Source organism: Oncorhynchus kisutch, linkage group LG1 (genome assembly GCF_002021735.2).
Source record: "Oncorhynchus kisutch isolate 150728-3 linkage group LG1, Okis_V2, whole genome shotgun sequence".
Classification (NCBI taxonomy): domain Eukaryota; kingdom Metazoa; phylum Chordata; class Actinopteri; order Salmoniformes; family Salmonidae; genus Oncorhynchus; species Oncorhynchus kisutch.
The window spans coordinates 52,343,153-52,370,743 of NC_034174.2; the positions used below are offsets into that span (position 1 = coordinate 52,343,153).

The 27,591-nt window shown below is 41.5% G+C and overlaps 2 protein-coding genes across 7 annotated transcripts in view; both read right to left on the minus strand.

Moving 5' to 3' along the window:
• Window positions 1–11,160: 11,160 nt before the first annotated feature.
• LOC109891428 (ADP-ribosylation factor-related protein 1-like) lies at window positions 11,161–15,717 on the minus strand. 6 transcript variants are annotated; one of them, XM_020483977.2, is made up of 8 exons: window positions 15,297–15,717; window positions 14,746–14,838; window positions 14,529–14,616; window positions 14,330–14,412; window positions 14,109–14,190; window positions 13,371–13,441; window positions 12,389–12,489; window positions 11,161–12,222 (listed from the first exon to the last, which is right to left on the minus strand). In XM_020483977.2, the coding sequence occupies exons 2-8, from the start codon at window positions 14,836–14,838 to the stop codon at window positions 12,135–12,137; spliced, it is 606 nt and encodes a 201-aa protein (XP_020339566.1). In that variant the 5' UTR covers window positions 15,297–15,717; the 3' UTR covers window positions 11,161–12,134. The 6 variants fall into 6 exon arrangements, with proteins under 6 accessions (XP_020339566.1, XP_031682719.1, XP_020339584.1 ...); XM_031826859.1 differs by having other exon boundaries at window positions 15,115–15,472; XM_020483995.2 differs by having other exon boundaries at window positions 14,746–14,796; window positions 15,297–15,458.
• Window positions 15,718–24,066: 8,349 nt separating this feature from the next.
• The window catches only part of LOC109897977 (potassium voltage-gated channel subfamily KQT member 2), a 79,657-nt gene continuing 76,132 nt past the window's right edge, over window positions 24,067–27,591 (minus strand). Inside the window, exons 14-15 of the mRNA XM_020492720.2 lie at window positions 27,340–27,463; window positions 24,067–27,233 (exon numbers count right to left, since the gene is read on the minus strand). Of these exons, the coding sequence (XP_020348309.1) occupies window positions 26,511–27,233; window positions 27,340–27,463 (847 nt within the window). The 3' untranslated portion in view covers window positions 24,067–26,510. The remainder of the gene's footprint in view (window positions 27,234–27,339; window positions 27,464–27,591) is intronic.

A 27,591-nucleotide genomic window follows, 5' to 3' on the forward strand; every position in this document is an offset into this window, starting at 1 on the left:
TTGTCTGCTGTTAATGTATTTTCTGGCCCTGCAAGAGAAATGTAAGATGTCTTTTTAATCATATGAAATGTATTGCATTTATTTCTATCAATCAAGGTGAGACTGAATGTCGACACGGTCCAGGAGAAACAGGAGAGCTACCGGAGGAGAATCAAGACCAAGTGCTATGACATCCGGGCGAATTACTTGGTTTGTAAGAAGGACCAAAGAATGGTGAGACCTGGGAAACCTTGCTGCTCTTTATCTCCTAGCTGGGGTCACCATCTATTAAATGAAGGTAAATATTAAAATCTCAGATAATAACTATTTGCACACAAAATTACCTGAAGCTAGTTTTAGTTTTCCTAACTCTTTATGTGGTATCCTTTCTTTTTTTTCTATGCCATTAAAATGATTGCATGGCTAATTAAAGACTTTGTTTAAATTAAATCAATCAATAACTGTATTTTTACCTGTAACCTGTGTGTTTGCATCTCTGTCTCTTCCCCTTTAACTCTGCTCCTATTCTCCAGGAGCTAGGGGTTCAGCCTAACACCCAGATGCAGATCCACCTGATGTCCCCCATTACCAACCACCCTCCAACTTTTCATTATATAATCTACAGCTACTCTTATTGGCATTATCTGCTAAGAAAGCTGGCTTGCTTTATCATACTGGGCATATCATACAGTATGTGAGATACACAGATGCACTAAAAACACTAGCACTGCAAACACTCAGAACGAAGAGAGCAGCAGTGCCTGGACTTCAAAGTCTCCTTCTTCAAGTCCTCCTACCAAGACTGGCTGCCTGTGGAGAACAAGTGACAGGCAGAACCACCCACACAGCACCACCCACCCACCCACACAGCACCCTACTCCTCTCTATTCCACACACCATAATTGAGTGTTTGAGTATATGATTGCCATGTGAGTGTAAGAAAAAATCTGCACAAAAATATCAAAGTTTATATTCAGTATTTAAATCTTAAATATTGCCAGCTGTTTCACAAGGTGTCCATTGTTGTTGTTGTATCCTAGGACCTGAAATAGGCAGAGGGGGAGGGGGACGTTTTCTCAAGTGGACATTATTTGGCATGACATGCCCGGGGCCGGGTCTTTTTTTACTGAGTCCAAATAGTTTTTAATAGTTTGCAGCTCAAACTATCTATGAAAAGATGAGACTCACAAACACAAACATGTTTTTCTCTATGGCGCTCACAAGCTACACAAGAGTCATTAGAAGGTGACCGGGAGTTGCATAGGGTGGCACATAATTGGCCCAGCATTGTCCGGTGGGGCTTTACTAGGCTCACCGCGCTCCAGTGACTCCTTGTGGTGGGCCGGACAACTGCAGGCTGACTACGGTCGTCAGTTGAACGGTGTTTCCTCTGACACATTGGAGCGTCTGGCTTCCGGGTTAAGCAGGCGGGTTTTAAGAAGCGCGTTTTGGCGGGTCATGTTTCGGAGGACGGATGACTCGACCTTCACCCCACCCAAGCCCGTTGGGGAGTTGCAGCATTGAGAAAATATTGTAATTGGATCACAATTGGAAATCACGAAATTGGGGAGCAAAAGGAGGTAAAAATAACATTTGGAAATAGAAGGTTAAGTGTTCTTCTACAAAGGAAATCCAAGGACAATAGTGTCTATAATACTATAATGAGCTCACAGTTGCTGTCACAAACTCCAAACAGTTTTTAAGTTTTATATTAATTTCCCATTGAGCAAACAATTTATGTACTTACAGCAGTCAAATACATTTTTTAATTTTTTATTACGTTTTCGCTTTGGTGGACCTTATTTTTGTGTTGTTGACATTTGTCAATAACACTCTCAAATGCAACTGTTTATGGTTGTCCTGACAATAAAATGATAAAACACTTCATTGTGAGGCTAAATATAAGCGCTGGACATTTAGATAAATAATGTGTCTAGTCAGTGAGATAATTTTTATAACTGGATGAATTGCGGAGCTGTGCCTCAGCACCACCATTTTTGCCCACCATTTGTGGATGAAATGACAAAGACTGTAGTCTACATGAAATGTTGGAGTATTTAGAAATCATAACGTGATTCACTTCACCTGTTTTTCCACAGAAAATTCTGTACTACTTATTAATTGTTGTTTGTGACTGTCTTTCTGCTGCTATTGACAAGCCTATTAAAAAGATTAAAATAAACTGTTATTGGTATTCTGGTAAACTTTGGTAAACTTTCATTGATCGTCTGCAACCACAGAGCTTAATGTTAACTTTTCTTGCACTGAACATTCCACATTCAATCCATTTAAAATGGAAGTGGAACTACACTTTTACATGTCTTTAAAATTGGATTGTATTGGAACCAAAACTGTAAACCATCTATAACTGACAGACAATGTAATTTTTGCCTGGATTAAGCAAAATAAAAACGGAAGTGCTAATCCACTGTGGGCTCTGCCGCCTCAAACATACTGTCAATCAATCATCAATTCATCCACTCCTATTTTCTGTATAGGGGCAGTTTCTTGGACACATATTAAGCCTAATCCTAGACTCAATTTCACTTTTAAACCGGACTGCCTGAAATTGCATTTCTTAGACATGTTTTTAATTTTCAATTGAACCTTTATTTAACCAGGAAGGGCTCATTGAGATTTAAAATCTCTTTTTCAAGAGCGTCCTGGCCAAGATAGGCAGCACCAAGTCATTACAAAAATTAAAGACAAAACAACATGAAAAACTAAAAGTAATCTAGTAAAAACCATAAAATTCACAAGAGTACAACAAAATCAAAAACAGCTCATTAAAAACATTGACAGGTCAGGGAATCAGTCTCAAGATCATTCATCAGTGATTTAAAAATACCAATCGGGACAAGTTCTTCCAGTTTAAAAGTATTTTGTAAGGCGTTCCAATAAATGTACAAAGTGTGTGCACTCCCAATTTGCAGTTCTCCAACATTGTTGCACATTGTAAAGGTGGAACTCATGCCTCAAGGATTTTCCAAAAATCCGCTTTGTATGCTCAGGTTGGAGGAGGACAACATAGTGGAATCATACTTGGTGACAGTGGGTATGCACAGACCAACTTCTTGTTCACCCCATGTTTTCATGCAATAGGACCTGAGCAACAACGATTACAACCAAGCTCACTACCAGAGGTGTAGTGGAGCATGTGTTTCTCTCCTCCTTCATAGCCAACTCAACATGAAGGATGAGCATCTTCATATCATGCTCTACCTTTAAATACATTAGTTTTCACTAATGAAATTCCATGGACAGTTTTTTTGGTGATACGCACAATTAATATTAGCAGCACAGATGTGCAGCACAGCTCTGTTAAGCAGTGGGAAGGACGTGCCACACCCGGCACACACAGCCTACATCAGCTGGTGAGCTACGGGGGAGCAAGCGATGAGTGTGGGCAGACAGCCACACTCTGTCTGCTGGCTCCGCATCGCGCAGGCGACTCTCTTGCTTCCCTGTAGCTAACCAGTCACCATCAGCCTTTTTGAATTTGTAGACTCAGTCAACCCTCCCAATTTCCTCACTGCATTTCATAGACAGGTTCTGTAGCCAATGTTACCCAGTCTCCCTCTTTTGCTCAGAGAATGCGGCTTGATTCTAACCCTTACTGTTCAAAAGATATGACCCATAATGGCTAAGTTTGTTTCTATCTTGCGACCTCAGGAGGTTGAAGAAATGTGGCTTGTCACCCAAAACCCTGACAAACATTTATAGATGCACAATCGAGAGCATCCTGTCGGGCTGTATCACAGCCTGGTTTGGTAACTGCACCTCCCTCAACCGCAAGGCTCTCCAGGGGGCGGTGCGGTCTGCAAAACTCATCACCGCGGGCAAACTACCTGCCTTCCATGACACCTACAGCACCTGATCTCACAGGAAGGCCAAAAAGATCATCAAGGACAATAACCACCCGAGCCACTGTCTGTTCACACCGCTATCATCCAGAAGGCGAGGTCAGTGCAGGTCCATCAAAGCTGGGACCGAGAGATTGAAAAACAGCTTCTATCTCAAGGCCATCAGACTGCTCTCCAGGGGGCGGTGCGGTCTGCAAAACTCATCACCGCGGGCAAACTACCTGCCCTACATGACACCTACAGCACCTGATCTCACAGGAAGGCCAAAAAGATCATCAAAGACAATAACCACCCGAGCCACTGTCTGTTCACACCACTATCATCCAGAAGGCGAGGTCAATGCAGGTCCATCAAATCTGGGACCGAGAGATTGAAAAACAGCTTCTATCTCAAGGCCATCAGACTGCTAAACAGCAATCACTAACTCAGAGAGGCTGCTGCCTACAATGAGACCCAATCATTGGACACTTCAATAAATGGATCACTAGTCACTTTAAACAATGGCAATTTAAATAATGCCACTTTAATATTGTTTACATATCTTACATTACTCATATCACACAATACTAACACAATACTTATTTTCCACCATAATTTGCAAAGAAATTCATAAAAAATCCTACAATGTGATTTTCTGGATAGTTTTTTCTCATTTTGTCTGTCATAGTTGAAGTGTACCTATGATGAAAATTACAGGCCTCTCTCATCTTTTTAAGTGGGAGAACTTGCACAATTGGTGGCTGACTAAATACTTTTTTGCCCCACTGTACATACTGTATTTTATACCATCTATTGCACCTTGCCTATGCCGCTCGGCCATCGCTCATCCATATACTTATATGTACGCATTCTCATTCACCCCTTTAGATTTGTGTGTTTTAGGTGGTTGTTGGGGAATTGTTAGATTACTTGTTACATATTACTGCACTGTCGGAACTAGAAACATACGTTTTTCACTATTCTCACATTAGCGTCTGCTAGCCATGTGTATGTGACCAATAGAATTTGATTTGATTTGGCTTGGAAAGACAGTACCGTGCAATATCGAAGAGCCCTTACTGCTGCTCAATCAGCCTATTCTTCCAATCTAATTTCTTTTTGATACTGTTGAAAAGCTAACCAAAAAGCAGCATCAAACCAGTTAGATAGAACTGTTTTTTATTGGACGGAAACGTGCATGTGAGAGTAATAAATTATACATTTAATAAAAACTGTTGCACCTACAAACTTAGTCCTCCTAAATGTTTAAAGTCCAATGGTCACTTTATGGACGCTATAGTCTTGTTTTAATCCAACGTCTAGAATTTGAGCGAGGTAGGCGGTGAAAATACTCTGAAAACTAAATTGGTAACAACCCTGTTAAAAAATCTGCTATGACGTTCTCGGCAATGTCTGGACGGATCACCAAGGAGTGTGTTGTATACCTCCAATGAAGTTGATAAATACACATAATATGCTAGGGGAATGATTACGATTGTATGTATTGTAGACTAGGGGCCACACTATTATTAGTGTGATTATTAGACCTTGGCCAGTGCACTGAGGGTTAGTCCTGCTACAGTTTGATTTATGACTTCCGTGAGTCAAGGCCTGGCTGAAGCCACATGTCAGCACTCGTCATCCCGAGATGGGTGAATTGGGATCTATAGTACTTGGACTAGAGGGAGGATGCCCTCTACTGGCTTCTCAACACCACTTCCTGCATTACGTGTACTTTATTAATGCCAGTCAGTGTAAGTCTACCACAGACAGAATCCACGAGAGAAAACGGAGCATGACATTAACATGGTTCTTAATATCCATTTGACAAAGATGTTTATTTGACATACATTGACGTGGGGTTCTGATCAAAGACGTCATACCCATAGGATGTCTTTCTTCCAGATGTTAAATTAATGACTAAACTTAAGTTATCACAATTATTTATAAAAATATCTCTCAACAGTATTTTGCGGAGGGGTCACACTGACTGGACCAGGCAAAGTCCCCCCCCCCCCCCCCCTCCCCCATTCTCCCTAGTAAGTGGTTTCTTCCAAGGTGCACAATGGGGCAAAGATATGCTAGGCAGAATGCTAGATACTCCAGTGCATGCAGACAGTATCGCCGGGGGAGTAGGAGATCCGGTGATAGGCAGGTCTTGCAGGAGGTATGTTTGTACATTTAGTTTTGATAAAGCTATGTAGCCTATTGATTCCTTCTTGATGAACAAATCAAATGAAAATGTTTTGTTTCCTTGTAATACTAGCCACCTAGCAATTTTATAAAGTTGGTTTAAGCCAGCCAGCTAGGTTCCCAACCTCATAACTAAGCAACCAAGCCATTTCAGGCTATCAATCAAGTAGTAGCTTGTCTAACTATCTTAGCCGGCATGCCTGTTGGCAAGGTTGCTAGACTTTAGAAAAGCAAGCAATTACTAAATGCACAGAATAAGGCTCATATTCCTTTCAATCTATTACCCCGATTTTAGCAACGATGCAGAGAAGCCTATTTTGTTTCTTTTAAAAAAGAACCACCAGTCAGGAGGATACAGACAGCTCAAGAGGTATGCTTAGATATGCAGAAAAATACTTGGTTTAAATGTTATCTGGCACCTTATAATATCATGATATTTGTGTATCAATTATGATGCCATGATATGTGCCTGTATTGATGATGCGTGTTATTATCCCATGTACTGTGTTGTAATTAGGATGTAATATTCTAAGCATGTTAGTGCATTATATTGAGATGTGTGATTTACAACAGTCAGAATGACACTGTCATTAAAATGACCTATGCAGAATTATATTTATGTATTTATACATAGAAATAGGCAAAATGATTATGGCTCTAGATTGCAGGAAAAAACTGTTTCAGGTGTTTAAGAAAATGTCAAATTCTTCAACCTCATATACTTTGTGCCCCCTCTAAAATAATGCATGCATGACACCCCTGGTTCTGATGAATTGAAACCGGTTGTGCCTTCAATTCAATACAACTATCAATCCCAGTAAGAGCATTACCCGCATGGCCACACACTGGTTGAATCAGCGTTGTTTCCACGTCATTTCAATAAAATGAAGTTGAACCAATGTGGAATAGACATTGAATTGACATCTGTGCCCAGTGGGTAAGCATACATAGCATGAATAAGTCTACACACAAGTCTATAAGTCTACACATAGCATGAATAAGTCTACACACAACTCAAACCTACTCATACAACTCAAATTCTTTAAGGTTTAAAATTTTTAAAATTATATATATTTTCAACCCTTTCCTGCCCTAAAGTTTTATATCTATAGAAGTCATTTGATCAAATCATCAGATTTTTTTGGTTACACAACTGACGTGGTATTTCTTGTCAAAGCATGTTTTAACCCTTCTGACACACCTGTGGCTTATCTGTATTGTGTCATCCCTTAGTGACATGCCCTTACTTGTCAGTCAAAGTTGTTTCCAAGTAACTATTAAGTAAATATGACTATTTTAGCCTTTTGGTCATAAATTAAAGGTACACAAATACATTTGAAATACTTTTTACAAAAATTGGTCAAATCCACCTCGCAGGGATCAGTGTTACGCCACTGCTTTTAACTATAAGTTGCGTATAACTATAAAGAAAATCTAAGATGTGTCAAATAAATGACATCCAACTCAGGACTCCAGCTATGCATTTGGTTTGTTAACTTGCTAGCTAAGTGGCTTATGTCAAGCTCAAGCTTCTTGGTTACAGCAGAGACATTCAAATCCCTCCTGGATCAAGATCCCTGTTGCCTAAATTGTTTTGTGCATCAATTTTTTTTGCTGTTGAAGTAGTGCCCCTTGTGTGCACTTCCGGTAATACTGTAAACCCCAGTATGGAAAAGAAATGGTATGACGGTATGAAAATCTGGTACTGTCCAACCCTAGTATGAGTAAAGACCTTAAAGCAGTAACTATAGAATAGTGAGAATTCACTATTCATGTGAGCAAAGAATGACCTCACATTGATTACATTCCTTCCTGGTAAAGGAAACAATATTTATCTGCAAAGCCAACCCCCAGGTGTGGTGGACAGTATCTCAACAGTTCATGTTCTAAGAAATCTATGCTCTATTTTCACCTTTTGTGAAACCTATGTTCTAGGTTTAATTTCTGAAAAAACTGACAAAGGAAGTGTAGTGTCATTGTTGCTAGGTAACGATCTAGTGGCTGTTGATCCACAGCATAAATACTGCAGCAGCACTTCCTGAAATGCCCACACAACACTGTGACTGACGTGTAGCACACTAGATGTGAGACACACCACAATGGTTTGGTCATTTTATACGGTGGGATCCATAACATGCAATACATGTGTTGGTGTCATCATTGCATGGGTGGGTAAGTGTGAAATATTGATTTGCAAAGTCAAACAGAAGGGATTCAGGGACTTTGTGGTAATCAAATCAAAATCAAATCAATTTATATAGCCCTTCGTACATCAGCTGATATCTCAAAGTGCTGTACAGAAACGCAGCCTAAAACCCCAAACAGCAAGCAATGCAGGTGTAGAAGCACGGTGGCTAGGAAAAACTCCCTAGAAAGGCCAAAACCTAGGAAGAAACCTAGAGAGGAACCAGGCTATGTGGGGTGGCCAGTCCTCTTCTGGCTGTGCCGGGTGGAGATTATAACAGATCATGGCCAAGATGTTCAAATGTTCATAAATGACCAGCATGGTCGAATAATAATAAGGCAGAACAGTTGAAACTGGAGCAGCAGCACGGCCAGGTGGAATGGGGACAGCAAGGAGTCATCATGTCAGGTAGTCCTGGGGCATGGTCATAGGGCTCAGGTCCGCCGAGAGAGAGAAAGAAAGAAGGAGAGAATTAGAGAACGCACACTTAGATTCACACAGGACACCGAATAGGACAGGAGAAGTACTCCAGATATAACAAACTGACCCTAGCCCCCCGACACATAAACTACTGCAGCATAAATACTGAAGGCTGAGACAGGAGGGGTCAGGAGACACTGTGGCCCCATCCGAGGACACACCCGGACAGGGCCAAACAGGAAGGATATAACCCCACCCACTCTGCCAAAGCACAGCCCCCACACCACTAGAGGGATATCTTCAACCACCAACTTACCATCCTGAGACAAGGCTGAGTATAGCCCACAAAGATCTCCGCCATGGCACAACCCAAGGGGGGGCGCCAACCCAGACAGGATGACCACATCAGTGAATCAACCCACTCAGGTGACATAATCAAGCAAGTGAAGTGAAATGGAATCCACAGTGGCAAGAAAAAGTATGAGAACCCTTTGAAATTACCTGGATTTCTGCATATATTGGTCATAACATTTGATCTGATCTTCATCTAAGTCACAACAATAGAAGAACACGGTATGTTTAAACTAATAACACACACACACAATTATACGCTTTCATGTCTTTTTTGAACACACTGTGTAAACATTCACAGTGCAGGGTGGGAAAAGTATGCGAACCCTTGGATTTAATAACTGGTTGACCCTCCTTTGGGAGCAATAACCTCAACCAAATGTTTTCTGTAGTTGTGGATCAGACTTTCACAACAGTCAGGAAGAATTTTGGACCACCTCTTTACAAAACTGTTTGGGTTCAGCAATATCCTTGGGATGTCTGGTGTGAACCGCTCTCTTGAGGTCATGCCACAGCATCTCAATCGGGTTGAGGTCAGGACTCTGACTGGGCCACTCCAGAAGGCGTATTTTCTTCTGTTGAAGCCATTCTGTTGTTGATTTACTTCAGTGTTTTGGGTCGTTGTCCTGTTGCATCACACAACTTCTGTTGAGCTTCAATTGGCAGACAGCCTTACATTCTCCTGCAAAATGTCTTGATAAATTTGGGAATTCGTTTTTTCCATTGATCATAGCAATCTGTCCAGGTCCTGAGGCAGCCCCAAACGATAATGCTCCCTCCACCATACTTTACAGTTGGAATAGGTTTTTGATGTTGGTGTGCTGTGCCTTTTTTCTCCACAGTGTTGTGTGTTCCTTGCAAACAACTCAACTGTAGTTTCATCTGCCCACAGAATATTTTGCTAGTAGAGCTGTGAAAAATCCAGGTGCACTTTTGCAAATTTCAGACGTGCAGCAATGTGTTTTTTTGACAGCAGTGGCTTCTTCCGTGGTGTCCTCCCATGAACACCATTCTTATTTAGTGTTTTACATATAGTAGACTCGTCAACAGAGATGTTACCATGTTCCAGAGAATTCTGTAAGTCTTTAGCTGACACTCTAGGATTCTTCTTAACTTCATTGAGCATTCTGCGCTGTGCTCTTGCAGTCATCTTTGCCTTACGGCCACTCCTAGGGAGAGTTGCAAAAGTGCTGAACTTTCTCCATTTATAGACAATGTCTTACTGTGGACTGATGAACATCAAGGCTTAGGTCTTCTCAGATCTCTTTTGTTCGAGGCATGGTTCACATCAGTCAACCTTTCTTGTGAGTAGCAAACTCAAATTTTGTGAGTGTTTTTTATAGAGCTAGGCAGCTCTAACCAACACCTCCAATCTCATCTCATTGATTGGACTCCAGGTTAGCTGACTCCTGACTCCAATTAGCTTTTGGAGAAGTCATTAGCCTAGGGGTTCACATACTTTTCCCAACCTACACTGTGAATGTCTAAATTATGTATTCAATAGGACAAGAAAACTACAATAATTTGTGTTTAGTTTAAGCACACTGTGTTTGTCTATTATTGTGACTTAGATGATCAGATCAAATAGTATGACAAATTTATGCAGAAATCCAGGTAATTCCAAAGGATTCGCATACTTTTTCTTGCAACTATGTTAGGAAGCGACAGTAGACCACCACCCCTTGTGCTCAGTCCAATGTTTAGAAACGCATGCATTTGTGTAAGGTCTGTAATAAGAGATTGGTGGCCAAATCAGATTTACACCCTGGAACAGATAATGTAATAACACCGCATACCATAACAACTTGGCATAATGTAATAACTTTTATAATATAATCAAACTGGTTAATGTAAAACATTGACGGATAACGTAGTAAACGTGAACAGATAATGTAATAACTTATTACATTTTCCGGTGGGTATTACATTCAGGTGAGTCCATTTTTTGGTGAATAAACAAACCACAGATAACGTAATACCATCCTCCACCCTGGTGACAAGGGTTTGAATATCCTCCTTTCATGTCTGTTTTCCTCTCTTCATGTGTAACCCACTCTACTTTCCTAGTTTTGTAAAAAACTAAAATATGAATAAAGGAAATGGAATTTTGATGTGATTAATAGAAAGCAGCTGACTTTCTTTACATTTCTTCACCACACTAACATCTAAAAGCGAAACAACAAGTCAAACAAAAGTGTCAACTGTTTATTACATCTTCATAATGTCATTCAAATAGGCTTTCAGCCTGATCATTGGAGATACTTTGCATACGTCACCAGGTTAGACAGAGTAAAAAGAGGGAGGATGCCGCTGGGGACACACCTATTCCCTAAATAGGGAATAGTGTTCCATTTGGGACTCGACTGTACACATACCACACACACACGCAATTTCAAACTATAAAACTAGTATTTAAACAGGTCCTGTCAATGAAAGGGAAGTCATTTATATATCGTTGACCCTCTGTACAATTCCATTATATGTAGCATCTTTGCATAATATAAATAACAACTCAAGGTTGTGCCAAGGTTCATCCTCTTACTTAAAAAAAAAAAAAAACTCAAGCATTGGAATGAAAAGTAAAATAATCCATATCAATTTGATTCTTATGATCTAAAAGGAAAAGTTGATACTAGATCAGCACCCTACTCTGGGACGCTTTATGAAGACGGATTATACTACTGAAGGGAAACAGAGGTACTTGAGCCAGATAAAACCTTTATCGACTTGACACTGTTATGCTTAAATCAGAATGCCTCAAAAAGCATTTCACCCAAATCAGAGTACATATCCAAATAACATACAATAATCAATAGTTTCCCAATTGTTTACCCCTGATGCTAAGCTGTATCTGAAAAATAGACTTGAGTTCACAGCACCCACTCAAATAGGATGAGAGAGAGAGAGAGAGAAGTTCATTGCCAGGGCATGGATAGAATCGATCTCGGTTTCTGAAAGTCACAATGTAGCAAAATGGGCGCCTGGGTCGTATTCAACAGGGCAGAACGTAGAAAAATCTTTTAAAGCATATTTCAACTGAAAATTATTTTTATTGGACTGGCAGTCTAAGTAGTCCCTTCTTGTTTCAGTACGTTTTCTACCATTTGGTGCCTAATGAATAGGACCCGGTTTCAGGAGCCCTAGTGGGGAAGCCATGGCTTGCTCTATGTGATGTCCTTCAGTCTCGGTGGCCGGTGAATGTTTCTGATGACGCACTTCACCATCCACTCGATGCCTTCGTTAACGCCCTGCCTGAGAGAAAACTCATTATGAGCAAAAAGTACTGCTTTTCTTAAAGCAAAGATGACAAATAGTAAATTTCACATTTCTCTCTCTCTCTCTCACACACACACACAAAGGAGTTCTCTCAGACCAGATGCACAACAGAGAGTAAAGTGGAATAGAAGACTGTTCTTACCCTGTTAGGGCTGTGCAAGGCTGCACCAGACAATCTCGTTTACCGATCTTTGGAGCGCAGTCGCTAAAAGCGGTTTTGATGTCCGGCACAGACATACAGTTCTACCAAAAAAACACAAAGAAATATGCCTAAATGGATACGATCTTAGAGATTTTCAAAGAGACAGAATTGACCTAGCAAAGGGATAGCTGTATGTGGTGGAAATTGTCAATCACATTTATTTCAAGAGTAAAATAACACCGCATTAAGGTGAGCTTGAACACTGAGTATACCAAACATTAGGTACATCTTCCTAATATTGAGTTGCACCCCCCTCCCCACCTTTTGCCCTCAGAACAGACTCAATTTGTCAGGTTATCCACAAGTTGGGATGCTGGCCCATGTTAACTCCAATGTTTCCCAAAGTTGTGTCAATTTGGCTGGATGTCCTTTGGGTGGCGGACCATTCTTGATACTCACGGGAAACTGTAGAGCGTGAAAAACCCAGCAGCGATGCAGTCCTTGACACAAACCGCTGCGCCTGGCACCTAATACCATCCCCCGTTCAAAGACACCTACATTTTTTGTATTGCCCATTCACCCTCTGAATGGCACACATACACAATCCACGTCTCAAGGCTTAAAAATTCTTCTTTCATCCGTTTCCTCCCATTTCATCTATACTGATTGAAGTGGATTGAAGTGAAATAAACAAGGGATCACAGCTTTCACCTGGTCAGTCTGTCATGGAAAGAGCAGGTGTTCTTCATGTTTTGTACACTCAGTGTATAGTACGGGTATGGTGTAACATATAACACAGAGTCATCTACGAAAAGTATGCATGAGGGATGGAGGACTACTTTGTTGTATTATATATATATATCATATTATAGGCCAAACAACTTCTGCTGGCAACAGGCCTTGTCATATTTTAGTTTATACAAGGCATGGTTAGTTTAGACTTCTTTTCAAAACAACCCCAGACTGGATTATATAGGCCTACCTCCACATCCTGCTTGTTGGCGAGCACCAGGAGAGGCACACCTTCCAACACCTCACTGCTGATCATTTTCTCTGAAAAAAAAAAAAAATGGAACCGTCAGTCCAAGCTATGGTTCAATACTAGATTGACTGGATTTGCTGACTCCCTCTCATGAGATGCTAAAACACAACATCACCGTTTTTGCTTTGTACTGCTCGATCTTGAAAACTTGACTGCTGACATGCACAATTAGGGTCGCTGCATTGCATTGTGTAGGATTAGGCTAGATTTGGCAGCCGGTTATAGTGGCACTTTGGTAATTGGCTGCCCCAGTCAGGCATCCCTCATCGGCTACTACACAGCCAATGGCGCCCCAGCCATCAGCTCATAGCCGTTGCTCATAGCCGCCCCCACCCCATTCCCGCTTCCCTCGAAGTTCACAACCACTAGCTATGGTGATGTGTTTTTTTGTGATTATCCAATTGTGAATCTCACACTCTCTCTGATTGTATTAACAGTGAATAAAATACTAAACGATTGAATGAACTATCCCTTTAAAGTCGTTATATTGGTGCAAGCAGGGGCTAGGGAGTTTCCACCATATTTCTCACACCAGTATATTCCTTTTACATCCATAATGTGGAGTGTACATTCAGTTAGTCCATCAGACTGTAGCCCATGACAAATACCACTCTATGTGCCCTGTTGACGTTTGGCATTCTTCTCTAAATGCTTCTGGCAAGCTAGTGAGGAACTCACCAAATGCCTCTTTTGATTCTGCTAGTCGCTCCTCATCGGTGGAGTCTATAACATAGATCACACCGTGGGACTCGGCGTAGTACTGTGGATTCACAAAGCCATGTTTCAGTAGTCAACCTCAAATCATTGTACTTGAATGACAAAAACAGACATGACATCTAGCTAGATATGGTGTGTGTGTGTGTGTGTGTGTGTGTGTGTAATTTGTCGGTGCTGCTCACTTTGTCCCATAGCGACTGAAGCTCCTCTTGACCACCAAGGTCCCAGAACATTAGACGAGCTTTGCCCACATCGATTGTGCCGACTGCGTGAAGGAAGCAGTCAGAAGAACATATTAGAATGGCATGGACTCCTGAAAACCAATGTGCTACAATTGAATGCAACACAACAAGCTCAGTCTTACTGGTTGGCTATACTTACTGTTAAGTCCAACTGTAGTGGTGATCTTGGACAAATTCATTCCCTTGTAGTTCTTACTGAACTTGGTCTTGGTCTGTTCCAAAAAGGTCTGTGTGTAGAACATACATGACTAAATCAAACAAGCAGCAGCAGTTCATCCAACAGAAACAAACAAGGGCAATGCGCGGTGCTCAGTGTGCTCTTCCAACGAGAGAAAACTGCTATGAGACACACTTACGGTTTTTCCTGCATTGTCAAGTCCTAGGATCAAGATGCAGTATTCGTCCTTCTGGAACGCGTATTTGTACAGACCAGATAATAAGGTGTACATCTTGGAATTGTAAAAAAATATATATATATATATATACAAAAAATAAACACGCTGATGATGCGCAAGGCAATAGACAACTCACATTGTGGAAATATTCAGCTGTGTGGCTAGCTACGTTAGCAAGTCAAGTTAGCTAGCTGTTGTTATGACTAGCTATTTGCCTGTGGTTTGAGGCAAGCAAGCTAACATTACCTGTCCGTAATCGATACTAGCTAGCTGACTTACTGCCACCAAATACTAAAGTGAAATATAATGCGCCAATCAAGGCACACATACCTGGCTAGCTACAGTGCAGTAGCTTGCTAATGCTAGCCAACGTTAGTTAACTGTCTAGCTCAAGTTAGTGCTGCTGCGTGTAAAACGAGATTTGCGAGCAGACAACCTTCAGCAACTTACAAACTGCGTAAGGAAATCAAGCTAAAAGGATGAGCTATGTCGACAAAATGTCATCTAGCTACCTTGACAGATGGATATTATTTTATCTCAACTAATTTGGATGTAAACACGGTGGCCATCAGTATTTAGGAAGTAGCTGGTAAAGCAATGCACTGTGGTACTTCTTCTTCGATGGGGTTTAACTGCGGTTGGCATCCAATGTTAATGATCCATTACCGCCGGCAGCTGGACGAGGCATTGAACAAGAAACAACAAAAAAACATTCCGGGAAAGGGGTAAAACGACTTCAAACAAAATAAAACACGTTAACAAAAAATTGTTTAAATAAAATAAAACATCATACTTCAATCACTGTCCACTCCAAAATACATCCCTACACAGGCTCAGGGGCCTGTGATGGGGCTACATTCACCGACAGAATTTATTGCACAGACCCAAAAACGTTCAGCGGCATTCTTTTCCGCTTGTGTTGTACAGTTTATGACCATTCAAATGAATAATACAAAGTCCCCTTTTTTAACATGCAGCATTTCACTATCCCTCGGTTGATGAGAAACCTTGTAGTGGTGGTGGCTCTACTACCTTTGCTTCTTCCCCGCCCCTCGTTACTTCAAATTTCATCACCGCCTCCAGATAGGAGACACGCTGAACACATGTTTTTTTTCCTTTCTCACCAGATATGAGTGTTTTGTCACATCCTGTCAGTATCATTTGTTTTCATTCATTTAGCGCGTTGGGCCAGTAACCGAGAGGTTGCTAGATCAAATCCCGAGCTGACAAGGTAAAAATCTGTTGTTCTGCCCCTGAACAAGGCAGTTAACCCACTGTTCCTAGGCAGTCATTGTAAATAAGAATTTGTTCTTAACTGACTTGCATATTTAAATAAAGGTAAAAAATAAATGCTGTGATGTTGTTTTTCAGCAGCAGGGACTGGGAGACAAGTCAGGATCGAGGGAAAGATGAATGGAGCAAAGTACAGCTCCTGAGCGCTCAGGACCTCAGACTGGGGTGAAGGTTTATCTTTCAACAGGACAACAACCCTAAGCACATAGCCAAGAAAACCCAGGAGTGGCTTGGGGACAAGTCATTGAATGTCCTTGAGTGTCCCAGCCAGAGCCTTGACTTGAACCCAATCTAACATCTCTGGAGAGAACTGCAAATAGCTGTGCAGCGATGCTCCCCATCCAACCTGACAGAGGTTGAGAGGATTTGTAGAGAAGAAGGGGAGAAACTGGGGAAAGGTCATGAGAGCCACTGAAACTTCTGAGTCTGTCTCACTAGTAACTATAAGCAGTTGTATAATTTCAGAAATTGTTATACAGTAAATGACCAGTATACTAAACACAAGACAAAGTGGAATCCACATTTATTCAAATGTAGTACTTTCTACAATGTCTGTGTGCATCACAGTTATCATAAAGATATCAATAACACATTTGTTTAAAACTGACTTACTTTGAAGAGCAAGCAGATACCATTAAAATTCCTACATGATGATAACACTACCGAAGACATTTTCTCAACTTTGTGAACTTCTCTTTTTACCCAGATTTGCTTCCATCCACTAATCTTCAAATATTTACATGTTCACCTTCTGTGCCATTTCTTTTCATGATACATTCACATTATTATTAGTGATATATTTTCTCTTTTCACTCTTCATGAGTGTCATCTCCCTTTGTATGTTGATTTTATTTTGACTACATTCCTTTGGAATTCAAACTCCTCTTTAGCACAAAATGCAGGTGGCACAAAAAACTGACTGCCATCCATTGTCACTTTGTGTCACCACGCTGTCAGATCATCTCGCTCTCTCTTTCTCTCTCTCTCTGTACACTATAGAGGGGACTGCCTTTCACTAAAACACAAGACAAATGCTGCCAGTCCCTGTCCTCATTCAACCCAGGACACTCAACCCTAAGGCACTTACACGATCACTTCAAATGGGTTGGTACATTGTACTGTATTGTATGCTTGCCATTATCTATTGAAAATGCATCCCTTTTAATATTTTTTCAATTTTTTTCATACAATATAATACTTTTTTAATTAGATGGAACATTTTATATACAATTTATAAAATTTCATCATGTGTTCAACAAATGCATTTCCCTGGTCAAAACTGTTCATTTGAATGTACATTGCACAAATTATATTGTTCAGTCCATCTTTACTGTACATCAACAAGAAATTATGTCACTGTTAAGGCATGTTCTGCATTGTCCTGATAGGAGTCATGCATTTGCAGTATTATAGTATACCAAGTCTTTCCATCAGCAAAAACAGTGGCATACTACTGTTTTGTTCACAGCTATAGGTGAAAACATCACAGAGTGCGCTTGAGAATAAGGAAAACCAGTTTTTGTTTTTCTCAGAGAAGAGGAAGATTGACTAACCCTCCATTTTGTGACAATACAGCTCAAGAGTGTGAAAATGTCCTCCCGTTGCCGTCGGGATTCTCCACCTTGATGACACAGTTTGGGTTTGGACTAGAAAACAACATGTAATATACTCACCTGTATGCTGCTCTGAAAGCTTGAGCATTTTGTTCAGAAAACAATATTGTGAAGAATTGAGTAATAGTCGACATGTAAACTCAGCAAAAAAGTAACGTCCCTTTTTCAGGACACTGTCTTTCAAAGGTAATTAGTAGAAATCCAAATAACTTCACAGATCTTCATTGTAAAGGGTTTAAACACTGTTTCCCATGCTTGTTCAATGATCCATAAACAATTATTGAACATGCACCTGTGGAACGGTCGTTAAGACACTTAACAGCTTACAGACGGTAGGCAACTATGGTCACAGTTATGAAAACGTAGGACACTAAAGAGGCCTTTCCACTACCTCTGAAAAACACCAAAAGAAAGATGCCCAGGGTCCTTGCTCATCTGCGTGAACATGCCTTAGGCATGCTGCAAGGAGGCATGAGGACTGCAGGTGTGGCCAGGGAAATAAATTGCAATGTCCGTACTGTGAGACGCCTAAGACAGCGCTACAGGGAGACAGGACGGACAGCTGATCGTCCTCGCAGTGGCAGACCACGTGTAACAACACCTGCACAGGATTGGTACATCCGAACATCACACCTGCGGGACAGGTACAGGATGGCAACAACAACTGCTCGAGTTACACCAGGAATGCACAATCCCTCCATCAGTGCTCAGACTGTCCGCAATAGGCTGGGAGAGGCTGGACTGAGTGCTTGTAGGCCTGTTGTAAGGCAGGTCCTCACCAAACATCACCGGCATTGATTTCTTTTTGCTTAAAGTATAGTCATTCTAAGAATTATTGTTCATGTAACACAACACATAGTTGTCGTCTTCCCGGTCCTGACCATTCTGCCTAACCTGACCTCGAGCCTGCCTGCCGTTCTGTCCTTGATTGATGCTGCCTTAGATTACTGACCTCTACCTGCCCTTGACCTGCCGGTTGCCTGCCCCGTTTTGTAATAAACATCTGAGATTCGAACTGTCTGCCTCCTGTGTCTGCATCTGGATCCTGAGTCATGTTAGTATGAACTGGCCATGACTGATCCAGCAGACTCGGACCAGCTCCGCTATGCTGTCTCCTCCCAAGGAGCCACCATTGGAAAATACAAGGAGTTACTTCAAAATCTTATGGAAGGATTCCAGACCTACGCGGAACGCCATGACTGCGCTTTCAATACATTGCTGGAGCATTTCTACTGATTATCTATTACGCAGCCAGACACAGTACTCTCCCAGCAACCCCGCTGTCAGCAGAGAGCCTCCCCAACCCCGGCTTCCCGAGAACCCACTCCAGAGCGCTACGCTAGAGATTGCACAAACTTCTCTCTTTGACGAAAGCCCAAGCACTTCCCCAGCGTTTCCCCAGATCAAGTATGCAGACATTTGCGCATCTCTAGTCAGAACAGGCCTTGCAAAAACCTTTTCCCCCTGGCACATTTTCTGGCTGGAGCCCACATTGCCTTCATTGTTGTTTTCCTTATAAATAATAACTTTGCATTCCTATCTACTGTAGCATACCATATGTAGGTACAGTGAATTCGGAAAGTATTCAAACCCCTTCCCTTTTTCCACATTTTGTTATGTTATGTCGAAACTGGCAGTTCTAAATAATCGTTCTAATCACATGGGTGTGATCACACGCTTCAGGGACCACTGTAGAATGATCACTCCTGTGTGATGGTACATGTGAAAGGGTTAATCAGAGAGGCAACAAAAGAGACCAAAGATAACCCTGAAGGAGCTGCAAAGACGTACACTCCACAGAGCTGGGCTTTAAGGAAGAGTGGCCAGAAAAAAAAGCCATTGCTTAAAGGAAAGAAATAAGCAAGCACGTTTGGTGTTCGCCAAAATGGATGTGGGAGACTCCCCAAACATATGGAAGAAGGTACTCTGGTCAGATGAGACTAAAATTGAGCTTTTTGGCTATCAAGGAAAACGCTATGTCTGGCACAAACCCAACACCTCTCATCACCCCGAGAACACCATCCCCACAGTGAAGCATGGTGGTGGCATCATCATGCTGTGTTGTTTATCGGCAGGGACTGGGAAACTGGTCAGAGTTGGAATGGAATGATGGATGGCACTAAATACAGGGACATTCTTGAGGGAAACCTGTTTCAGTCTTCCAGAGATTTGAGACTGGGACGGAGGTTCACCTTCCAGCAGGACAATGACCCTAAGTATACTGCTAAAGCAACACTCGAGTGGTTGAAGGGGAAACATTGAAATGTCTTGGAATGGCCTAGTAAAGCTCAGACTCCAACCCAATCTGTGGTATGACTTAAAGATTTCTGTACACCAGTGGAACCCATCCAACTTGAAGGAGCTGGAGCAGTTTTGCCTTGAAGAATGGGCAATTATCCCAGTGGCTAGATGTGCCTAGCTTATAGAGACATACCACAAGAATCTTGCAGTTGTAATTGCTGCAAAAAAGGTGGCTCTACAAAGTATTGACTTTGGTGAATAGTTATGCACACTCAAGCTTTCTGTATTTTTTGTCTTATTTCTTGTTTGATTCACAATAAAAAATACTTTGCATCTTCAAAGTGGTAGGCATGTGTAAATCAAATGATGCAACTCCCCCCCAAAAATCTATTTTAATTCCAGGTTGTAAGGCAACAAAATAGTAAAAATACCAAGGGGAGTGAATACTTTCGCAACCACTGTATCTATCCTGTTGACTAGTCACATTATCCCTACATATCTGCCTCGACTCGGTACTGGTACCCCATGTATATACCCAAGTTATCGTTACTCATTGTGTATTTACTCCTTGTGTTATACAGTAATTGTTACATTCTTTTTCCTCTCTGCACCTGTTGTTTACAAAGCATGTTACAAATATACTTTTATTTTATCCAGCACAGTGCTTTTTCTCTCACTCACACACTGCCTCACTGCTGGGAGTGAGAATGAAGCAGTCAGTGGAGGCGGGAGAAGTTACTCACTTTCTAGCAGCAGATGCCTTTTGAAAATAAATGTCCCTCGAGGAATACAGCGACTCGTTTTTTCAAAATTATTCATTTATTTATTGGGGAGGGCCATTTAAGCTCCTTCTAACAATTGGTGGAGCTCCAGCTCCTGTGCCATTGGTCAGAAGCATATCTTCAGGTTTTAATCATGTGTCTAATCTAATTCTGGGATGTGGTGAAACTCACCTTCATGAGATGAATTTGGAATAACTTGCACTCTGTGATTTTGTTTGTTTTCACATGTCGAGTCTTGTTTCTCTGTAACATAGACAGCAACTAAAACAGGAAACACCCATGCTCAGGTCTGTTCAACGCTGGTCCAACCAATCTGATTCCACGCTTCAAGATTGCTTCGATCATGTGGACTGGGATATGTTCCGGATAGCATCGAACAACAACATTGATGTATACGCTGATTCAGTGAGTGAGTTTATTAGCAAGTGCATCGGTGATGTTGTACCAACAGCAACTATTAAAACCTTCCCCAACCAGAAACCGTGGAGTTATGGCAGCATTCGCACAAAACTGAAAGCGCAAACCACTGCTTTTAATCAGGGCAAGGCGACCGGAAACATGACCAAGGCAATCAAACAAGTTAAGCATCAGTATAGAGACAAAGTAGAGTCGCAATTCAACAGCTCAGACATGAGAGGAATGTGGCAGGGTCTACAGTCAATCACAGACTACAAAAAGAAAACCAGTCCCGTCGCGGACCTAGATGTCTTGCTCCCAGACAAACTAAACAACTTCTTTGCTCGCTTTGAGGACAATAAAGTGCCACCGACACGGCCCGCTACCAAAACCTGCGGACTCTCCTTCACCGCAGCCAACATGAGTAAAACATTTAAACGTGTTAACCCTTGCAAGGCTGCAGGCGCAGACAGCATCCCTAGCCGTGTCCTCAGAGCATGCGCAGACCAGCTGGCTGGTGTGTTTACAGACATATTCAATCAATCCCTATCCCAGTCTGCTGTTCCCACATGCTTCAAAAAGGGCACCATTGTTCCTGTACACAAGAAAGCTAAGGTAACTGAGCTAAACGACTATCTTTGAGAGACTAGTTAAGGATCATATCACCTCCACCCTACCTGACACCCTAGACCCACTCCAATTTGCTTACCGCCCCAATAGGTCCACAGACGATGCAATCTCAATCACACTGCCCTAACCCATCTGGACAAGAGGAATACCTATGTAAGAATGCTGTTCATCGACTACAGCTCAGCATTTAACACCATAGTACCCTCCAAACTCTGGGTCTCGACCCCGCCCTATGCAACTGGGTCCTGCCTTTCTGACGGGCCGCCCCCAGGTGGTGAGGGTAGGAAACAACATCTCCACCCACGATGATCCTCAACACTGGGGCCCCACAAGGGTGCGTTCTCAGCTCTCTCCTGTACTCCCTGTTCACCCTTGACTGTGTGGCGATGCACACCTCCAACTGAATCATCAAGTTGCAGACGACACTACAGTGGTAGGCTTGATTACCAACAACGACGAGACGGCCTACAGGGAGGAGGTGAGGGCCCTCGGAGTGTGGTGTCAGGAAAACAACCTCACATTCAACGTCAACCAAAACAAAAGAGATGAACATGGACTTCAGGAAACAGCAGAGGGAGTACCCCCCTATCCACATCGATGGGACAGTAGTGGAGGCGGAAAGTTTTAAGTTCCTCGGCGTACACATCACAGACAAACTGAAATGGTCCACCCACATAGACAGCATGGCGAAGAAGGCGCAACAGCGCCTCTTCAATCACAGGCTGAAGAAATTTGGCTTGTCACCAAAAACACTCACAAACATTTACAGATGCACAATTGAGAGCATCCTGTCGGGCTGTATCACCGCCTGGTACGGCAACTGCTCCGCCCATAACCGCAAGGCTGTCCAGGAGGGTAGTGAGGTCTGCACAACGCATCACTGGGGACAAACTACCTGCCCTCCAAGACACCACCCGATGTCACAGGAAGGCAAAAAAGATCATCCAGGACAACAACCACCCGAGCCACTGCCTGTTCACCCCGCTATCATCCAGAAGGAGAGGTCAGTACAGGTGCATCAAAGCTGGGACCGAGAAACTGAATAACAGCTTCTATCTCAAGGCCATCAGACTGTTAAAACAGCCATCACTAACATTGAGTGGCTGCTGCCAACATACTGACTCAAATCTCTAGCCACTTTAAAAATGAAAAATTGGATGTAATAAATGTATCACAAGTCAATGCCACTTTATATAATGTTTACATACCCTACATTACTCATCTCATATGTATATACTGTACTCTATACCATCTACTGCGTCTTGCCTATGCCGTTCGGCCATCGTTCATCCATATATTTATATGTACATATTCTTATTCATTCCTTTACACTTGTGTGTATAAGGTAGTTGTTGTGAAATTGTTAGATTACTTGTTGGATATTAATGCATGGTCGGAACTAGAAGCACAAGCATTTCGCTACACTCGCATTAACATCTGCTAACCATCTGTATGTGACCAATAACATTTTATTTGATTTATAAATGAAGTCTGGTTAGTTATTCACTGCATTCACTGTACTCGCACCATATTGATCGAATCAATGAAAACAATCTTATGATAAACAACGTTTATTATACAGTTTTCATTAGGTTCATGGATTAGAGTGTTACTACATGGCAATGCTACATAATAAGTAAAATATATATTCAAGGTATACTTAAGCAATAAGGCACGGGGGGGGTGTGGTATATGGCCAATATACCACGGCTAAGGGCTGTTATTAAGCAAGACGCAATGCGGAGTGCCTGGATACAGCCCTTAGCCGTGGTATATTGGCCATATACCGCAAACCCCCGAGGGGCCTTATTGCTATTATAAACTGGTTATCAACGTAATTAGAGCAGTAAAATCTATGTTTTGTCATACCTGATATACCACGGCTGTCAGCCAAACTGCATTCAGGGCTCGAACCACCCAGTTTATAATAAGGTTCAAAACATGCCGGCAAGCATTGATTCCAAAAGTATTTCAGTTAAAAAAACTAAAACAATAATGACTGAAATCATAGAGTCAACATTTTCATAACAGCTTTGAAATGCTTACAGCAGTGTTAGGCAACTAGATTCAGCTGTGGCCCGATTTTTGTCAGAGTGAATGGTCGGGGGGAAGGAAAATAATAATAACTTGTACACTGCAAATTGACCACTACTAAGCCCAAAAAGACATTGCATTTCAAAATAACAATAATTTCATAGCTTGATTACATTGAGACACAATCACATGCCTCTTTTTTTATTTGTAGAAATACAGATGATATATTTTTGTTTTGCTGAATTCTTCGTCTTTTATTCTAAAAACTTTGGTGTGCCAAAAAAACATACAAATATTTGGGGGCTGCTTGATTGCTTACAGCATGTCACAAAATCCATGTGACTGTCAAATTGATACTTTCAGTAAAATAAAATGAATATATCCTGTAAACACATATATGCTGTACAATAAGTCCCCCCCACCTCTCAAAAAAAATGTAAGCTTGCAGGGGTTGAAAAATACAAGTGACATGAAGTATCGCTCTGTCTGTAGTCCTTTTCAGAACTTTGTCTTTCTAATACTTATTTGTTTCTGTTTTGCTCCAAATAACTATGTTTAAGCATGCTGTGTGCTAACAGTGATGGTAATACCTTGAGTGAGACAACATTCAAAAATACATTCACAAGCATATTTTGTGTTCAGAATAGCTCTTTCAAACATGGCCTGTAACAAAGGTTGGAAAAAAACAAACATAAAAGACATCCAAGGCATTTGAGAAGTATACTCTTTGGAAAATAATTAAATGTAAACAAGCAAGCAAGGCAGCATAGATGTGAAAATATGTAACAAACAAAACAAACAGGATATTTCTTGATGTCTTTGCGGAGATGATAATTGTTGAAAATGTGTATTCTTCCCTGCAGTAAATTGTGTTGCCAGTTGAACCTAGGAAATATAATTGCTTTGCGTCTCCTGGGTCTTTTCATTTAGAATGACAGGAGTGAAGATATGTCACCAGGACATTAACAAGGCAGTTGCTGAAAAGATCATTTTATCTCATGCAAGTCTGCATTTTAAAAGGGTTTGAAGGTAGCTCTCTATTTGATGATTCATTTAATAATTTATGGAGTAATTTAATCTCTGGATGAACCTATTTAGATCCAGTTGCAGAATGTATCTGTTCAATCATTGTGTATCCACAATACAGAGTGTGAATAAAAAATGTCTGCTGTCAGTAATTCATACGTGTGTACCTTTGCCATCAATATTTGTCTAGATATTCCGATCGGCACTGGAGAAAATGGAGGGAAAACAGCAGCAAAAATATTGGCAGAGCAAAGTTTGACTAAAATAATCATAAAGTAAAAGTAAAACATTACACATACATTCTTAAATGTTTATGCCTTGGAAAGGACACAGTTAATTAAAAAATATATATATGTTGAAATATCAATGGATAAAGGGACTTTTCAAAGGATAAAACAGGTTGTTAAATGCCCCCATTTGGCTTAAATCAAATATCATGTCAAAGCTTGTGAGTAAGTCTTTTGCAAAAAATATACAATGTTAATTAAATAACGTGCCTGAATATTTTGTTAACATTTCTATCATCATGAAATGATATTATAAAAACTTTCATAAAAATGTGATGCAATCAACAAAATATAAAGCGTTCATCTAACTATAGCTGTTGTAATTATATGTTAGTGAATTCTGTTAATGTTTCCAGTTGTGTCATATTATGGATGTAGTTGGCAAATAGTGCATTTGAATACTATTTGGCAAACAGCTGCAAGGTGTTTGTGCTTGCACATGCAGCTTGTTTTCCAAAAACGTCACATATTTGTCTTACAGCAAATTAATAAACAAATAAATATAATTACAATTATGTGATATAAAAAAAAAAATCAATAAAATACATCTTTACAGATCATAAAGACCAAACAAAATGTTCCAATATTGGTTGTACTCCACCACTTGCCAAAGAAAGCATCTTTGTGGATATCACAAATATAATATTGTGGGTATCGAATATGTACAATCTCTATAGTGAGTAGTGTAATGTGAACATCGTCAGTGCGTTTGTGCCTTGTGCACATTTATGCAAAGAAGCCTTAAAGGGTTGTGTACCACAATTACTGCTAAAATAGTGCATATAGAACTGGTTATCACATGTCCTTATATCCAATAGGGTTTATGGACACGAGCCATAATGTTGACTATAATATTACATTCCTTTGAAATAAATATATTTAGCTGATCAACCATAAAGCAAAACATGTCATCCACTGTAAATAACTAAGTAATTTGGGATGTAAATACAATACATGACAAGTTAGATGAAATTGGGAATCTCTTATGCCACAAAAACAATCAAATGCAACAAAAGAATATGGATGTCATAGTTTTGAACAAATTCAAGTGAATTCTTTAATTCTGTAACCATCTCAATGATAATATAAGGTTGGCAATTAATATGCATTCCGTTCCCGAGTAAAAGATCAAAACAATCACTGACAAACTTAACCTTGAGTTAATGAGTGTGCGAATACTTGAGAACAAATGTGTGTGCTTTAAGTCAAGTTGCCGCAAACATTCCCAGCATGAAAAACTACAGGCGCTTTCTCAGCAAAAACCGTTGGAGCGTGGTCTGATAACCTTTTTTCTCACTCATTCAAGAGGAGCCAGATTATTCGGTTCTCACAAGTACCATTGGTGGTAACACCTAGCATATTGGGCAGTCAACTCTGAACTCTAAGGCAGAGTGACCATTTATATGAGCAGTTCCAGTTTTGGCCTACTTGGATCCTGACCACCCTCTGCCCCCGTAAGCGCCTTCCCCGGTGGCAGAGTGGGGCGAGGGGGCACAGAGGTCCGAGTCAGTGTCGGATTCACCTTCTGCGATGTAGGGCCTTACTTTGGCGCAGCGGGCTACAACACTGAAGTAGCTGTTGTTCAGGAAGTCCAGATTTTCCTTGGACTGGGAGATGCTGAAGCCGCTGAACGAGCGCTCCAGTTCCTCGTGGTCCACCGAGGGGATAGAGATGGACGTGTCGCTGTCTGCCTTGCCCTCTCTTTCCCCCTCACCACTGCCACCACCGCTGTTGCGGTGGGACCCCCGATTGCTCCCACTGTGGCCTCCAGATGAGCGCTCATGGGCCGGTGGAGGAGGGATGCGGACCAGGGAGGGATCCCCTACGGGGGAGGGGGTGTTGTCCTGGCTGCGCTGGTGTACCTCACTGACGGGGTGCTGCTGCCAGGAGGTGGAGGGGGGGCAGTGTCCCCCTAGGCCGGAACAGGCTGGTGGGGGGTCGAAGTTCTTCTGTCCGGCCGAGCTGTTGGAGCGGATGATTTTGGTGATGGAGCCACTCTTCGCCATGTGGTCCACAGGGCTGTGGTAGGGCGGTGCCGGGTCGGGCTCTTTGGACCCAAAGTAAGCGTCAGTCTCCGACTGGGGGATGCCCATGCGCTGGATGTAGATGTTCACCAAGAAGTCCAGCTTTCTTTCCATTGACATGACCTGCCCAGAAGGAAAGACACCATGACATGATGGAGAATTGGAAAGCCCAAGGGACAGACATTGACACAGTCAATACTGCCATTAATTGCTAAATAGAATACCTTACCTTTTTCTCCACTTTCCCCAAACGCCCCATCATGCTTGGGTCCTCCTCAACCCCCCCGTCTGTGGTTCCTTTGGGACGGTCTTTATCTGTGATCGGAGTACCTCGACCAACAATCTGGTCAACTCTACCGGTTCAAAACACAAAACGGGAAATGTCTAGAATAAAGCCAATAGAGCCAACCTGTTTGAAATTGACACAGCCGGCAACATTTTTTTTAATCAACCTTCAAAAGTTATGTCCACAATTGTAAAG